This window comes from Microcaecilia unicolor, chromosome 8 (assembly GCF_901765095.1).
Source record: "Microcaecilia unicolor chromosome 8, aMicUni1.1, whole genome shotgun sequence".
In the NCBI taxonomy this organism is placed as follows: domain Eukaryota; kingdom Metazoa; phylum Chordata; class Amphibia; order Gymnophiona; family Siphonopidae; genus Microcaecilia; species Microcaecilia unicolor.
Genome location: NC_044038.1, coordinates 53377713 through 53396229, shown reverse-complemented (window position 1 = coordinate 53396229; position 18517 = coordinate 53377713). Strand labels below are relative to the sequence as shown.

The 18517-nt window shown below is 45.7% G+C and overlaps 1 protein-coding gene across 1 annotated transcript in view; it reads left to right on the top strand.

The window, feature by feature from the left end:
* The window catches only part of CRAMP1 (cramped chromatin regulator homolog 1), a 615140-nt gene that overhangs the window by 121378 nt on the left and 475245 nt on the right, over positions 1-18517 (top strand). The window contains 1 exon segment of the mRNA XM_030211519.1: positions 4484-4520. Within this exon segment, the coding sequence (XP_030067379.1) occupies positions 4484-4520 (37 nt within the window).

The following is an 18517-nucleotide window of genomic DNA, read 5'->3' as shown; positions in this document are numbered from 1 at the left end:
GAGGTTCAACGGGAAAAACGTTTTGCTGATCGGTCTGGTCCTTCGACGTCTGCATCAACCAGTACTAAGGTTGGCGGCGTAGACGTCGAGGGAAGCATCGACTTCGAGAGCACAGGTAATGGCTGCCGAACGACCACATCGCGCTGGGAGCAGTGAGTCATCGAGTGGATCTCCACCTGTTTAGAGGCCTACTGCTATATAGATATGCCTCCTTGGACCGACCTTCGTCGGACCCGGCCCCGAGGAGGCGTGAGGATTCCACGTCCTCCTCTTCGGTACCGAGGAGTCTCGTTGACTGGCGTCGAGCGAAGGCTAAGAAGCACCGTCATTGTTCTCCTTCCATGTGCGGTACCAAGAGCTCTGGGGAGCCGAGGGATTCGGCACCCGAGAAGCGTCGGCGCCGGGAGGACCGCTTATCCTCTATACAAGAGGTGCCGATGCGTCACCAGGTGGTCATGCAGCAGAAGGGCGTGTCGTAAATTCCTGGCCAGGGGTACTTATGACACTTTTGATGTGGCATCCTGAGTAGCTGCTCAAGGTATAGTGATGCGCAGACTCTTATGGCTGCGTGTCTCTGACCTGGATCAGAAGACCCAGCAGCGAATGTTGGATGTTCCTTGCTGGGGGTTAACCTTTTTGGCGAACAAGTAGAGGACATGGTTGATCAGATCAAAAAGCACCATGATGCTATGGATTCTCTCTCCCGCCGGGCGTCTTCTGCTACTACCTCCTCATCCAGGAGGGTTTTTTTGAGGGAAGAGGAGTAATCCCTATTCCTTTAATAGGTGTAGGTACACTCCTGCTTCTCGGCAGCCTGTTCAGGCTCAGTCCCAGCGCTCTCGTTCCCGTCAACGGCGTGCGACTAAGGCACTTGCGGCTCCCCAACAAAAGCAAGGGACGGGCTTTTGACTGGCTCCAGTGCAGCATAGCCTCAGAAAAAGTATTTTATTTATAAGCATATCCCACATTTTCCCACTGGATGCAGGTTCAATGTGGCTTACATAAGCTAAATCAGGAATACAGTATTAATGGCGCATTAAACAGTACAAACAGTAAATTAAAGTTTGGTATAATATTCAACAGTAGAATAGTAAAGAAAATAGATTCAAGTGTTTCTGGATTATTTGAAACCAAAGAGATTAAGCTGATTATGTTGAATTTGGAGGGTAAACCTTTTTGATAGTACTGATTTTAATAATTTTCTAAACTTTAGATAATTTGGGTTGATTTAACTAGTTTAGGTAAAGCATTCCACAGTCGAGTACCCAGGAAAGGGAAGTTGGAGGCATATGTGGATTTGTATTGAGGCCAAAACAGGCCTCAAATATATATGTGCCGGACGACTTGCCGGTCGGAGGGAGGTTGGTGGTATTCACCAAATGTGGCCTCTCTTAACCTCCGATTGGTGGGTTCTTCAAATAGTCCGTCAGGATACACCCTCAATCTGGAATCTAAACCTCCAAATTGCCCACCAGGAGCTCTTTCTTACAGCTCCCAGCACAAGCAGGTACTTTCAGAGGAACTCATCCGCCCTTCTAAAGGCCAATACGGTCGAACCGTTCCACCAGGGGAGGAAGGGCTGGGATTCTATTCCAGGTACTTCCTTGTATAGAAGAAAAACAGGGGGATGCATCCTATCCTAGACCTAAGGGCCCGAGACAATTCCTGGTCCGAGAAGTTCAGGATGGTTTCCGTGTGGCGTCACTCTTCTTCCATGATTCCGGAAAACGTTGGCTATGCTCTCTGTACTTAAAGGATACGTATACCCACATCTCGATACTCCCAGCTCTCACAGGAGTATCTTCGGTTTTGGTTGGGAACTCGGCACTTTCAGTACTGTGTACTGCCCTATGGCCTCGTGTTCTGTGCCCAGGGTTTTCACAAAGTGCCTGGCAGTCGTCGCAAGCGTCGCTACACAGACTGGGAGTTTGTGTTTCCTTATCTCGATGATTGGCTGGTGAAGAGCACCCTCAGCGGCAGCACTCTACAGTTCATGGCGGATGACTATTCGGATGCTAGACTTCTGGGCTTTGTGGATCAATTATCCCCAAGTCTCATCTTGTCCCGGTTCAAAAATTGGAGTTCATTGGAGCTCTGTTGGACACACGGATGTCTCAAGCTTATCTTCCCCAGGCAAGGGCAGACAATCTCCTGGCCCCCATGTCCATGGCTTGAGCGTCTCAACAGCTCAGCAGATGTGAGACTCTTAGGACACATGGCTTCCACAGTTCATGTAACTCTCATGGCACGTCTACATATGAGATCAGCTCAATGGACCTTAGCTTCCCAGTGGTGCCAGGCTACAGGGGATCTAGAGGATGTGATCCATCTCTCCATCTACTTTTGCTGTTCCCTTCAGTGGTTGACCATTCGATCCAATTTGACCCTTGGGACATCCATTCCAAATTCCTCAGCCACAAAAAGTGCTGACGACGGATGCATCTCTCCTAGGGTGGGGAGCTGATGTAGATGTCTCTGCACTCAAGGCTGCAACGTGGTCATCAGTCCACACATTCACATCTCACTACTGCCTTCAGCAGGATACCCAACGCGACCGTCTGGGCAGTCGGTGCTGCAGAATCTGTTCTGGGTTTAGAATCCAACTCCACCCTCCTAGGCCCATTTGTGTTCTGTTCCAGGCTGCACTCTGACTTACTTGTGTTTCTTTCAGGTCAATCTCCTTTATGTCCTCACCATTGCGAGGCCCAATTGACCAATGTTCATTGTTTTGAGTGAGCCTGGGTGCTAGGGATACCCCAATCGTGAGAACAAGCAGCCTGCTTGTCCTCGGAGAAAGTGAAGATACATACTTGTAGCAGGTATTCTCCGAGGACAGCAGGCTGATTGTTGTCACAAACCCACCCTCCTCCCCTTTGGAGTTGTTCAGTTCTCTATTTTGCTTTTTATTAAACTGAGAAGTGCACGCCTCGCATTCGCAGGTGGAAAGCCGTTCGCGCATTCGTGGTGTGTTCTGCCCCCGCGATGGAATGTTCTGGAGAGTTCTTAGTTTTGCTGTACAAATTTGCTGGTCTCCTGGGCTGTCGCGGACGACGACCCAATCGTGAAAACAATCAGCCTGCTGTCCTCGGGGAATACCTGCTACAAGTATGTATCTTCACTGTACTGCGGTGGTGGGGGAAGGAGAAGGAAGCGGCAGTGTTTCTGGACCTGCAGGAGGAAGGTAGTGAGCGATGCTGGGATTTAGGGAAGGCATGGGTGTGCTGGTGTGAGGGTGGGGCTGCAGGGAGGCAGAGGTGTGCTGGTGTGAGAGGAGGGGGCACCTGCCAGGGAAAGGGAGACCCATGTGGTTTGGGGGATGGGAGGGGGAGTGCTGCAAACGAAAGAGGTTTCCCTGAGTTGAGCTCCGGAAACTTGTTGTTGGAGGATGTAGTAAGAACGGTTAACGTATCTGGGTTTAGAAAGGGGTGAACAAGTTACTGGAGGAAAAACGCAATAATCTGCTGAATGGTCACTCGTTGAGACAGGTTGCAGTAATGAACTGCCACAGTCAACATGATTGACTCATGAAGTAAAAGCACATCATCCCATTATGATATATGCTAAGTGTTTGATTTCTTCATAATTTTTGTCACAATATTTGAGAGATTCATTGAAATTAAACTGTGAGTGGAGCAGTAGCAGTAATTTGTGTAAGGGTTTTTTATGCCTATGAAGACAATTGATCTTGATCTAAGTCCTTTTTACCCAGCAAGTTCTTTCTGCCTGGGCGGAGGTGGAGGTACTGATGCTTTTTCCCTTTCATATTTTTTTTGTACTTCATGGGCGAATATAATAATTAAATAAAAATGTATTGATTGTATGAGAGAAGCTTTTCATTGGGAATGTGTATACATTTACTCTTTCATCCTCTTTATTGTTGAACAATAATCTGCTATTAAGACAGACATGGGAAGCTACTGCTTGCCCTGGGATTGGTATGTAGCAAGGAAAGTTGCCACTATTAGGGATTCTGCCAGGTACTTGTGACCTGGCTTGGCCACTGTTATAAACAGGATACTGGGCTAGATGGCCCATTGGTCTGACCCAGTATGGCTTTTCTTATGTTCTTTAAAAGTTTTTAGAAGTAAACTGTGCAGTGTTCTCACCCAGGCTCTGTCAGTGACGTCTTTTACATGTAAGAATATTCATCCCGCTGTCTCTAGACAACACCTAATACAGATGAGTAACTTGTTTTCAAGGGTTCTCAACCAGTTTGATTTTCAGGATACCCACAATCAATTTGCATCAGATAAATTTGCATGCACTACCTTCATTATATGCAAAGCTATCTGGTGCATAATCATTGTGGGTATCCTGAAAACCTGACTGGCTCTGTATCCTGATGAATGATTTGAGAACCACTTTTGTATTTCTTGCTTTTTCTTTTAAATTGCTGAAGAGGATGAATGGAAAGATTGCAGTCAGTTCAATATGTATATTTGTCAGTCCTTAACACTTGTGTTTTCTTAAAGGTATGGATGAGAAAATTCTGCCAAGCTCCAATGAACTATTCAGTTAGGGTGAGTAAGATTGTCAGCAATATGACGGTACTCTAATGCAGTGGTTCCTAAACCTGGTCCAGGAGGTACCCAGGCCAGTCAAGTTTTCAGGATCTTCATAATGAATATTCATGAGAGAGATTCTCTTAAGAACATTAATTGTGGTGATCCTGAAAACCAGACTGGCAGGAGTACCTCCAGGTTTGCGAACCACTTCTCTAAAGTAATTGTGTTTCCAGAAGTGTTCCAAGCTACAATTCTATTTGCTTATGTTCTCTCTGATATTTGTGTTACTATTTATCAGTTTTAAATATGTCTACTATCAGGGCAGTTTCAAAGGAGGGGGTGTGTGTATGTGTATATGTATGTATGTATGTATATCTATATGTATGTAAGTATATATAAAATATACGCAAACTATAAACCCATCTGAATATAAACTGAAGTAACCTCCCCCCCCCCCCCCCCCCCCCCACCGAAAGGTTGGCTTACTATAACAATCCAAATTTACTAAACTCCATTTATATTCAGTCTACAAAGACTAGACATCCTTGCCAGTAGATGTATTAGCTTCACAATGTCTCCTCTTAATCTCTTTTGATTACCTGACAACCATATTCCGCCTACTACCGAGTTCAGGCCATTTATATTCATTGTTGTAAATGTACACGGAACCCATATTATTTGCCAACACTCCCCCCCCCCCCCCCCCAATCCCACTGCCCAAACCTATCCTCTCACACCACTATGATTCTGTCCTTTAACCCCTTCCCAACTTCCATCAATACCCACATCCCCACTGCCCTCTCAGATCTCTCTCATTACTCAGTAATCTTCCTCTCTTATATAACATCCTTTCCCCTTTCAGCACCCTACCCCCATGACCCTTCCTATCAATACCCTCCCTTCTCTCATCTAGTGCTCCTGCCCCCCCCCCCCACCACAGATAAAACTCCTTGGAGGCATAAAGGCCTTGCCCTGTCCATGCTTTGGATCCCTGTACTCCCTCTCCCTCTTGGTTCTCGCCTTCCATCGACATCCAAACTCTCCACCCCCTTGCACCATCACGCAGAACCACAGTAAGAAATAAAAAATTTGCTTGTTATACTAATATCATGCTGTATCATTATCATGTTACCCAAAATCCTATGTAATACTAAATGTTTATTTCTTATACATCTTCACCATTCATGATGTATTGTAGCCACATTGAGCCCGCAAAAAGGTGGGAAAATGTAGGATACAAATGCAATAAATAAAATAACTATACCCAGCATTAATGTGGTCAGGCTCCTATGTTGAGAAAACAAGTAGCAGCCTCCTGTTCACGGCATTTAGCACGGTTCACCTCAGTGACTATCTCAGCACTTCCATGCCTTCCCACCCAAACCCACTTCTCCTCTCCCTCCACTCTCTAGCTCAGTCGATAACACCCTCATCGTCCCCGTCTCATCTGCCCGCAACACCTCGGTGTCATCTTCGACTCCTCCCTCTCCTTCTCTGCGCATATCCAGCAGATAGCCAAGACCTGTCGCTTCTTCCTCTATACATTAGCAAAATTCGCCCTTTCCTCTCTGAACACACCACCCGAACTCTCATCCACTCTCTCATTACCTCTCGCCTTGACTACTGCAACCTACTCCTCACTGGCCTCCCACTTAGCCATCTATCCCCCTTCAGTCCGTTCAGAATTCTGCTGCACGTCTTATTTTCCACCTGGACCGATATACTCATATCACTCCTCTCCTCAAGTCACTTCACTGGCTTCCGATCAAGTACCGCATACAGTTCAAGCTTCTCCTACTAACCTACAAATGCACTCGATCTGCAGCTCCTCCTTACTTCTCTACCCTCATCTCCCCTTACGTTCCTACCCGTAACCTCCGCTCTCAAGACAAATCCCTCCTTTCAGTACCCTTCTCCACCACTGCCAACTCCAGGCTCTGCCCTTTCTGCCTCGCCTCACCCCATGCTTGGAATAAACTCCCTGAGCCCATATGCCAGGCCCCCTCCCTGCCCATCTTCAAAACCTTGCTCAAAGCCCACCTCTTCAATGTCGCCTTCAGCTTCTAACCACTTTACCTCTATTCGGGAATCTAGACTGCCCCAACTTGACATTTCGTCCTTTAGATTGTAAGCTCCTTTGAGCAGGGACTGTCCTTCTTTGTTAAACTGTACAGCGCTGCGTAACCCTAGTAGCGCTCTAGAAATGTTAAGTAGTAGTTGTAAAGCAGTTGGTCTGCTCTTACCTTGCCCCATCCAAAATTATTTGTGCAAGGGGGAATTTATTTTATTTATTTTGTTACATTTGTACCCCACGCTTTCCCACTCGTGGCAGGCTCAATGCGGCTTACATGGGGCAATGGAGGGTTAAGTGACTTGCCCAGAGTCACAAGGAGCTGCCTGTGCCTGAAGTGGGAATCAAACTCAGTTCCTCAGTTCCCCAGGACCAAAGTCCACCACCCTAACCACTAGGCCACTCCACTTCGAAGGTAAAAGTGGAACTCTAAGTATTCCCTTAAGTTTCTCCATTCTTCAAAAAGCGTGCTTGTAAAGAACTGAAATGGAAGCCTAATTCACCAGTACCCAGCTAATTCAGGGACATATCTGTCACCCTCCAATGACTGGTGCTTCTGTCGTCAGCCTCCCAACCTGATAAAGCAGCACTTCCGTCCTCCACCTCCCCACCAGATAAGCAGCACTGTCCTCCACCCCCCCCCCCCCCATGCCCCAACAGGCATTGCTTTTACCCATACTGGTCTTTTTTTTGTTTTTGTTTTTAAATTGTTTATTAATTTATATTATTAACAAGAGTACACTTGTCAATCGAAATACAGCCATACATTTAATTTTTCAAACATGACAATGAATGAAGAAATGAAAATAAAAATATATCTAATCAAATATTATTCCTTTTTAACATAATTATTTTGCTTTCTTAGACCACAATTCCAACATGGGGGTGAATTGAATTAAAGATTACAAACATAATTATTAATAATAATAAGGTTGCATATTCTTCCAGTATAGAATTAAAGATGTTATTTCATTTGTTTCATATCTAGAAATGATTTTAGCTGATCAGGAGAGTGATATTTTTGTTTTGTTAAATTTGAACCCTGCGCTTTCCCACTCATGGCTGGCTCAATGCGACTTACATATTGTATACCGGTACTTATTTGTACCTGGGGCAATGGAGGGTTAAGTGACTTGCCCAGGGTCAAAAGGAGCTGCCTGTGCCTGAAGTGGGAAAGGGAATCGAACTCAGTTCCTCAGTTCCCCAGGACCAAAGTCCACCACCCTAACCACTAGGCCACTCCTATTTTCAGCTTGCCCAGCTTTACAATACATTTACAGGGGTAAGCTAGAAAGAAAGACCCCCCCCCCCCCTTCAATTGTCTTTGATTTCATAGCCAAAAAGGCTTTTCTTTTTTGTTGGGTCTGCTTTGTTACATCAGGATATATCCACACCTTAGCACCACCAAAATGAATATTACAATTCTTGAAGTAAAGTCTCATAACAGTATTAAGATCTTGTTCAAATACAAAAGAAACAATAAGAGTAGACCTATCTGTTGTATTATCTAAAGATTGTTCCAATATAGCTGATATATTAAAGTCCAAACTTGTATTTCCTACGCCTTCCATTTTTCCTTCTTCCCCCTTAGGATTACAAATATAATATATCTTGTTTATTGGGGGAATAGCTTCATGAGGTATTTTCAAAATTTCACTTAAGTATCTTCTAAATAATTCCATCGGTTTATTCCCAGGGAGTTTGGGGAAGTTCAAAAGGCGTAAATTCAAACCTCTATTGAAGTTCTCTATCTGTTCAATTTTTCTTTGAATGTCAGTATTATCTTTAGTAACTAGTACTTTGAATTCTTGTAGTTGTTCCACATCTTTTTGTAAGTTCGTAACTTTTGCAGCTAGTTCTTGTTTAACTGAGTCTACTGTAGTTTTTAACTCTTCAAATTTAACATTAAGAGCGTTAATTTCACCTGATCCTTTCTGAAGAGTTGAATCCATTTTATTGAACATCAGCCAAATCTTCTCCAAATTGACCTCCGGAACTTTCTCTGAGGTTCCTGCCTCAGATCTCAGCGTTCTCTGCAGTGGCCTTAGTCCCTCGCTGGGAGACTCACCCACCACACTTCCGGTAGGATGTTTGTTTCCCTCTAGGGTGGGTGTCGACGCTGGACACGGAGAGAACAACGATGCTGAAGGTGGAGAAAGGGAGGTTTCATCTCCCAGTAAGGGTTCCACTTCTCCGGAGAGCCTTACTATGGGATCCGTTCCCTTCACTGTTTGGGAGGTCCCGGTAAAGAAGCGTTCCAAGCTTGGTTTAATTGGGGAAGAGGTTGAGGTAGGCGGGGGCACTAGTTTCACCGTTCCCTTATACTTAATGTGGCATAATTTAAGAAGTAATTTTTTTTTCCCTCCAAGCTTAGCAGGAGCATTTCTCATACCGTCTAATTACGCCGCCATCTTGACGTGCCCCCTACTCATACTGTTCTTTTACTGAAATTTGGATCCATGACCAAAGGACCCTATAATCCTAGTCCTGTGCCCTCCAGGATACAAAATCACACACTGGACCAGAAAAGAGAGGCAGAGGCATAGCACTAATCTGTCAGTCCCACTTTACCACTGAAAACCACTGCCGAGTCCATAAACACCTCATAAGTACAGAAGTATTGCCATACTGGGAAAGACAAAGGTCCATCGAGCCAGCATCCTGTTTCCAACAGTGGCCAATCCAGGTCACAAATACCTGGCAATATCCCAAAATGTACAAAACATTTTATACTGCTTATCCCAGAAATAGTGGAATTTTCCCCCAGTCCATTTAATTCACTGTCTATGGACTTTTCCTTTAGGAATCTGTCCAAAACCTTTTTTTAAACTCCGCTAAGCTAACTGCCTTTACCACATTCTCTGGCGACGAATTCCAGAGTTTAATTACACGTTGAGTGAAGAACAATTTTCTCCAATTAGTTTTAAATTTACTACATTGTAGCTTCATCGCATGCCCCCTAGTCCTAGCATATTTGGAAAGCGTGAACAGAGTTTCACATCTACCCGTTCAACTCCACTCATTATTTTATAGATCTCTCTCATATCTCCATATCGGAAGCAAACTTATTTACTATCACCGTTGGGTCCTGGAGCACCTTCCAGATGATATTCAATGTAACCTCCACGGGAGCCAAAAACTCCAAGTTGATAGCTCTTGCGGGTTTAGGAGTGGCACCGCCGACACGAGTTCAGTGTAAACGTCTTTCCATTTCAGCATACACTCCTAACTCACTCCTCCACTCCTTTGGACATGGTGTTAAATGATTCGGGAGCGATGACGTTGTTTCCAGGTCCAAGAGCGTCGACGCTCCTTCCGCTGGCACTAATCAAAGGACTCACCAACCCAGTCTCTGTGGGCACTTGTCACACAGCGGACCCACACTTGTTGCACAGGGGACAAAACGCTGGCCATCGGCGGCTGACCCCGATTGTCCCCTTCCTCTAAGTTTAGCCTAACTGCAGTTGCAGAGAGGAAATTTCACAAAGACAGAACTTCAGAGGTCAGCTGGGCCGTTGAGTGTACCTGCTTCAGGTTGCCATCTTTCTACTCTCCCTAGTTGGGACACTCTTTGGTTTCTCCTCAGAGGCCTGTCTGATATGGGTAACTCTTCAGCATAGCCCTCTGAGTCATTGAAACACAGAGTCCCTCCACACTACAAGGAGGTGTCCCTTCGGAGGAGAAGAAGCAGTATATTCTTGAAATCTTCTTGACTGGGCTCTGATTGGCTCAGGAGCTCATTTCCTTTAGTATACTGGTTTTGCCGTCTAGTCTTAGCCAGGGAGAAAAAGAGACATTTCTTTACTGAGGCTCGGTGACTTATATGTCCTGATCTTCCCAGGTACTTTTTAGAAATTAAACAAATGTTTAGTTAGTGTTATAATTGATCCATATTTATTTTCCTTGTTTGCTGATTGCACATTTTTGTTCATTGTTCAATATATAATGTGTTATTGCTTTGCCTGGACTGATAAAGAATCCTGGTGGTTTGTGTGTTGGGTCTTGAGTGTTTTCTGGGAACTGTGGGATCAGTTGGAGTGTGGGCTCCAATAACCTAGAAATCACAGGGGATAATTTGAGAGCGGGAGATGTGCCCAGAGGTGGTTTTGACCAGTTGGTGGGAGGAGAGTGCTAGTAGAGTACAAGTGGCAGGTGCAGGCAGACCTGAGCTGTGCTGGGGATAGACCCTCTAAGTGGTATCGGGGTAACCCCAGGTGGGCGGCTAGACATTTTGTGACAGACCTGTCCTTTTTTTTGGCAGCAGTGAGATTGTCAGACTCGGTGCATGGAGTGAGGGTCACGATCCATGGAGTGGTTTAGATTTTTATCTGTAACCTCCAGACCCAGAGCACAGTGAACAAGTGCAACAGAAAGAGGGTCCCTTTCCTGTTCAGTTTTTTTTTTTTTTTTTTTTTTTTTTCCCTTCGATATTGTTAGGAGGTTAGCAGTTTGCTGCTGGCGAGTGGCAGTGGCCAGCAGACACTGGAGATGCCTGACCTAACGAAAGGAACCGGATGGCATTAGGTGGAGGAAAGACAGGGCCATCCTGCACAGAGTTCTCCTGAGGGGAGAGCAGACTCTTGTGGACAGTGGTGCATGTGTTGGCAGAGCCAGGTGCCATGCTAACTGAAATCAGCAGATCTTCATGATAGAACAATAGCAGCTAGACCAGCTGTGATGAGAAGAATGGGAACAGCAGCGGCATTGAGAGGAAGGCCAACAGCGGCGTGAAGAGCATGAATTCCATCAGTGGGAAGAGGAACGGGAAAAGCGACAGTGGCGTGAATAGCGGAAATTCCAGCCACAGAAATTAAAAATGGAGATGGAAACGGATCATATCCAAAGCTCCAGCCCAACCCCTGCGCTGAGGCCAGAGAAGGATCCACAGCCAGATTGGGCCCAACTTGTTTTTGCATTTGGATGATACCTGAGGTGACATAGATGGATACCTAACTGCCTTTGAAAAAATTTGCCACCTCAGTGACATTCCTCAAAGACTGGGTGTGCTATCTCAGTAGAAAACTGGTAGAGCTCTTTAGGGGTTCGAAGGACTGTGCATGGACATTCTCTGTTTGAGGAGGTGCGCAAAGCTTTGTTGCATCATTATGCTATTACTCCCGAGACCTACAGACTAAAGTTCTGGACTTTGCAAAAGGGGGTGGATGATGATCACAGCGAGTTTGTGATCCAGCCAAAATACTAGAATCAGTGGTGGCTCAGTGGAGCTATTACTACTACTACTTAACATTTCTAGAGCGCTACTAGGGTTACGCAGCGCTGTACAAATTAACAAATAAGGACAGTCCCTGCTCAGAAGAGCTTACAATCTAAAGGACAAAATGTCAAGTTGGGGTAGTTAAGATTTCCTGAGAAGAGGTGTAGTGATTGGGTGCCGAAGGCAACATTGAAGAGGTGGGCTTTGAGCAATGATTTGAAGATGGGTAGGGAGGGGCCCGGCGTATGGGCTCAGGGAGTTTGTTCCAAGCATAGGGTGAAGCGAGGCAGAAAAGAGCGAAGCCTAGAGTTGGCGGTGGTGGAGAAGGGTACTGAAAAGAGGGATTTGTCTAGAGAGCGGAGGTTACGGGTGGGGACATAAGGGGAGATGAGTAGAGAGGTATGGAGGGGCTGCAGATCGAGTGCATTTGTAGGTGAGTAGGAGAAGCTTGAACTGTATGCGGTATCTGATCGGAAGCCAGTGAAGTGACTTGAGGAGAGGAGCTGCAGTTAAAACCCTGGAGGATTGCCAAAACCTGATGGTCCTGGAGCAGTTTATGCAGCGTTGTCGTCCTGTGGTGAGGGAACATGTTCAAGATCAGTAGCCCCATACCCAGAGAAATGGCTGAGTTTTGTCTGACTCTTTAAGGCTAACAGTCCCTGGTTGGCAAAGAGAAGCAGTCTATTATCGCAGCAGCCAGGGCTCTAAGCTAAATATCCATGCTACCTTAGAGACTGTCAGCAGACCCTCCAGTGTTCCCCAAAAACCTAAAGACTTCAGCCATGAGCATCAGTGTGGGCATACATGACATTTCAGAGTGAATTGCCCAGATAATTCCAAGCCTGCACTAAAATGCATTCCAGTTTTTGCAACTAAGCTGGCTGCTTTTGAGGGTGGATCCAGTACCCCAAAGGAGGCCCACGTAGTTGCCGCAGCACAAAAAGTTACTGTTCAGTCATCAATCAAGGAAGCAGATGGGCTTCCACAAAGGCTACTGCTCCCCAGTAATTATGCATCATACCCATGTGGCTGGGCTTGGGGACACTGGCTCTTCTATGATTTTATGACCAGAACTAGTGCTGGAAAATGCTATTCAACCAGGGTGCACTGTAGAGTGTAGTGCTAACCAATGGATCCAGGGAAACTGTACTCATTGCTCGAGTATTCCTGGATTGGGGTACCAAGCCTGGATACAGAGAAGTAGGCATAATGAAAAACATGCCACTACCAATGGTGTGTGAGACTGACATGGGTCCAATGAACATTACCCTTGATAGCAGAGTCAGCATTTCTGCTATAGTGACCCATAGGCCAGGGCAGCCCAACAAGCAGTAGCAGCAGAGGACACCTCTCCAGATCCTGAGCCAGTCCAGGTGGAACCAGCTGACTAAGCAGCAGAAGGAGGCACTCCAGTGCTTCCAGCAGCTCAAGTTCTAGAGGTGACCAGGGCCATAAGTGTGGAACGGCGTGACTTAACTGACACACCTATTGATCAGACTGATGTCCTTCAACTGGGTAAGGGGGGGTGCGGGTGAAGAATGCTGGTTTGGGTGGAGGGCACAGGTAAAAGATACCTGTTCGGGGGGGGGGGGGGGGGGGGGGGGGCACGAGTAAAAGATGCCAGGTCAGGTGGTGAGCATGCAGCATGGGTGTAAGATACAGCATATCTCTGGGATCCCTGTTGCACATTGGTTCAAAAACACTTCTTTAGTTTAACACAATCAGGAAGCAAGAACTAGTATATTTTTGATATCTTGTTGACTGGGCTCTGATAGCCAATGGGAACTCATTTCCTTTATTGTACTGGTTTTGCCTTCAGTCTTATCCAGGAAGAAAAAACAGAGAGATCTCTTTGCTGAAGATCTTCTCAGGTACTTTTTTAGAATGTAAACAAATGTTTAGTTAGTGTTTATAATTGATCCATATTTCAGTTACCTGCTTTTGTTTGCTGATTGCACATTTTTTTGTTCATTGTTCATTATATTTTAAGACCATACACAATTGTTTATTACCTCTGCCTATCTAGACTGATAAAGAATCCTGCTGTTTTATATTTAAATCGTTTTTTATTGTCATTAACAGAAACAACATATGTTCTTTCAGAACGTACAATAATTAGCGGTCATATACCACTGGATCCACATATTTTCATTATACATTCCTCATGTGACCATATTATAACCCCTTAACCCTTCCTTAACTACCCACCCATCCCTCCCTATCCTCCCCCTATTCCTCAAGTTCTAGGATATACTCAGTTAGTTGACCTGATAGCTACTAGTGGTTCAACAGATGACTCCTAGAAGCATGGGGCAATGTCTGTAAGAATGGACTCCATCTCTTTAAGAATTGCTGTAAGTCCGGCTCAGATTTACCCTGACACATCTGTCTTTCCAAACGCATCAAAGCCACCATTTGCATTCTCCACTTCTGCGCTGAGGGACCATCAGGAGAAAGCCAATCTGTAAGAATAGTTGCCTTTGCTACGACTGTAGCTCGTTTTATAAAGGCTATGCATCCCCCTGGGACCGGGGGGCTCAGTTCAGGTTTACCAAACAACAACAACGGAGAATAACGCCAGGACTATGGCCCACAGTTTAGAGACCTGTTCCAAAATGCTCTTCCAGAATTTCTCCACCTGTGCACAGCGCCAGAACATATGTCCCAAAGTCGCTCCCTCTCTCCCACATTTGGGGCATGCCCCATCTGGGGAAGCTCCCATATGGAACGCTCGCCGTGGGGGAACATGGAGCATGAGGGCAAAGCGATATTGCATCTCCCAGTGCGCCGACAGCAGAGAAGTTCGATGGATGATCAGGACATGATTTTTGAACATGTCGGTCGTTACTGCTGCGTTCAGGTCTTTCTCCCATTCCCCAGCATATTTTGCATAGTCCAGCTCCAATTTATGATCTTTAATATGTCTGTGGTGGTATTTCAAAGGCACCTTCTGTTGGGAGTTGAGGGAAAACGCCTCCGCTACTTCTATTTGGACATCTTCTGCTAGGTCTTCCCATTCCAGGCTAGACACATAGTGTTGTAGTTGCCAGTAGTGAAAGTAGTCTCTCGGAGTTACCAGTTTTAACCTTTGAAGTTCTGCAAATGAGAGACCCTATCTATTAGCACACTGAGGGACGCTGCCGGTCTAGTGGTCATTATCAGTAGGTCGTCTGCAAACGCTAAAGCTTTCACCGTCTCTCCCCCCACCTCCACTCCAGCTATCTCCCTTTCTCTTTTTAGACTCCTCAACAGTGGTTCTATCGAGAGAAGAAACAGGGCCGGAGATAGTGGACAGCCCTGCCTCTTACCCCTCGCTATGGGGAATTGAGTTGTTCTTGAGCCATTAATCAGTACTGCAGCTGTGGGGCCTGAGTATAGAGATTGGATCGCTTGGTATGCCCATCCTTTAACACCCATATGTTGTAACACTGCGAACATGTACTCCCATCCCACTCTGTCGAACGCCTTCTCGGCGTCCAGGCTCACCAAAATTGCCTCTTTATCCGCACAACTACATTGTCCCATTGCCAAAAGAAGACGCCTCACATTTACTGCAGCGTGTCTGTTGCGTACAAAGCCCACTTGTTCTGGTTCTATTAATATCGGCATCACTCTCTGTATTCTGTTTGCTAGAAGCTTGGCCATGATTTTTGTATCTACATTGATTAGTGATATGGGCCTATAAGAATCTGCCTGCGTGTCCTTTCTTCCTGGCTTCAAAAGTAACGTAATTAACGCTTCGTTAGCATAAGCTGGAAATTCTCCACGTTCCACCACCTCCTCATAGTATGATAACAACGGCCCTATTATTGACTGACTTAGCATTTGGTAAAACTCACTGGAGAACCCGTCGGGCCCCGGAGCTGAATGGGTGGGGAGGGCCTTGATTGTCTCCTGTATTTCCTTCCCGGTTATTGGCTTATTAAGTTCGTCTAGCTCCGTCTCGCCTAGCTTGGCCAGACCTGCACGCTCTAAATACTGATTAATGGAACCTGCGGAGTGGGGCAATGGTGCCGAATATAAATCTTGGTAAAAGTCTTGGAATACCTTCGCTACCTTTTCTTTTTGATTTTGGATATGGCCCTCTTTGTACTTAACTGCCATGATTGCTCTGTTTCCTCCCCAGGTTTTAATTATGCGTGCCAACATAGCTCCCGCCTTGTTCCCAAAGCGTTGTAGCCGATATTTCCTATATACTAGCGCCCTAGAAGCTCTATCATGGAGAAGGGTGTTCAATGCTATTCGTGCTGACTGCATTTGTTCTTTAAAGTATGTTAGGGTTGCTAATGTACCTTCGTTTTGCTTTTTGAAGTCTTTTTTCTAGATTGGTAATAGCCCCAGTAATTCGTCGCTCCCGCTTAGCTGTGTAGGCTATGATTGCCCCTCTTAATACTGCTTTAGCTGCTTGCCAAAACAGGGATGGCTGATTTTTGTGGGCTGCGTTAAACTTCTCATATTCCTCCCAATTTTCTTGTATATATCGTGCGAATTCCTTATCTGCGGCCAAATATGCTGGGAAACGCCATCCCGCCCCGAGATGTTTCTGGGTCCATCAAGTCTATCCATGTCATCGCGTGGTCGGAAACCTCTTCTGGTCCTATCACTGCGTCATAAGTACATAAGTACATAAGTAGTGCCATACTGGGAAGGACCAAAGGTCCATCTAGCCCAGCATCCTGTCACCGACAGTGGCCAATCCAGGTCAAGGGCACCTGGCACGCTCCCCAAACGTAAAAACATTCCAGACAAGTTATACCTAAAAATGCGGAATTTTTCCAAGTCCATTTAATAGCGGTCTATGGACTTGTCCTTTAGGAATCTATCTAACCCCTTTTTAAACTCCGTCAAGCTAACCGCCCGTACCACGTTCTCCGGCAACGAATTCCAGAGTCTAATTACACGTTGGGTGAAGAAAAATTTTCTCCGATTCGTTTTAAATTTACCACACTGTAGCTTCAACTCATGCCCTCTAGTCCTAGTATTTTTGGATAGCGTGAACAGTCGCTTCACATCCACCCGATCCATTCCACTCATTATTTTATACACTTCTATCATATCTCCCCTCAGCCGTCTCTTCTCCAAGCTGAAAAGCCCTAGCCTTCTCAGCCTCTCTTCATAGGAAAGTCGTCCCATCCCCACTATCATTTTCGTCGCCCTTCGCTGTACCTTTTCCAATTCTACTATATCTTTTTTGAGATACGGAGACCAGTACTGAACACAATACTCCAGGTGCGGTCGCACCATGGAGCGATACAACGGCATTATAACATCCGCACACCTGGACTCCATACCCTTCCTAATAACACCCAACATTCCATTCGCTTTCCTAGCCGCAGCAGCACACTGAGCAGAAGGTTTCAGCGTATCATCGACGACGACACCCAGATCCCTTTCTTGATCCGTAACTCCTAACGCGGAACCTTGCAAGATGTAGCTATAATTCGGGTTCCTCTTACCCACATGCATCACTTTGCACTACTACCTTGTGAAACAAGCTCTGGTCTACAAGGATATAATCTATCCTTGACCAGCTGCCATGTGCCCGCGATAAGTGAGTGTAATCTCGTGAGTCCGGGTGCAGGGTCCGCCACGCGTCCACCAAATTTAGTGATTGCATGAACTGTGGAAGGGCTCTCGATCTTGTTCCCCCCCTGTTAGCCCGCCTAGGTGATGAGCAATCTAATGTTGGATCTGCTACAAGATTGAAATCTCCCATTATAATTAGAGGGACAGCTCTACGGGAGAGACAGCGCTGAGCCACCCGCTCATAAAATGTTTTGTCGAACAAGTTCGGTCCATACATTGCTACTATCATATATTCTTGGTGTTGAAGCCACAAATGGACCATCATCCTGCTGTTTTATGTGTTGGGTCTGTGAGTGTTTGTTTTCTGGGAACTGTGGGACCACTGGGAATGTGGCTTCTAGTAACCTAGAAATCACTGGGGGTAATTTGAGAGCGAGAGACTCGCCCAGAGGTGGTTGTGACCCAGTCGGTGGGAGGAGAGTGCTAGTGTAGAGCACAAGTGGCAGGTGCACGCAGACCTGAGCTGTGCTGGGGATAGACCACCTAAGTGGCCACAGGGTAACCCCAGGTAGGTGGCCAGGCATTGCATGACAATACCCCATCTAGCACTCCCTCTAAATCCAATTGTTTGGTAACCCACTCAAAGAAATTAATCAGATTTGTCTGAAAGAACCTTTCTCTAGTAAAACCATGCTGTTTTGGGTCCTGCAATCCATTAGATACCAGAAACCTCACTATCCTCTGTTTCAGAAGTTTCCATTAATTTATTCACTACAGGGGTAAGATTAGCAGGCCTGTAGTTCTGAACCACCTCCTTTCTTCCACTTTTGTGTAGAGGAACCATATCCACCCTTCTACAGTCCTGTGGGACCATTCCTGACTCAAACTTAGCATTTAAATTGTCAGTCAGATCTTCTAGAATTTGAGTTTCTTTAGTACCCTCAGATGTATCCCATCCATCCCCATTGCTTTGTCTGTTTTTTTAACTAGATCCTCATGAACAGAGTTTTCTAAAAATTGGTCAAGGTTTACCACACATCCATTCCTATTAGTGTTTGTCTTCTGTAGTCCTTCTTCCTTTATCTGTGAACACAACAGAAATTTAATTCTGTTTTATCCTCATTATACAATCTGCCTCTTGTCCAATAACATTCATGGACACAGCTTAAGGGTGGCTTATCCTCCTTTCTTACCACTCCC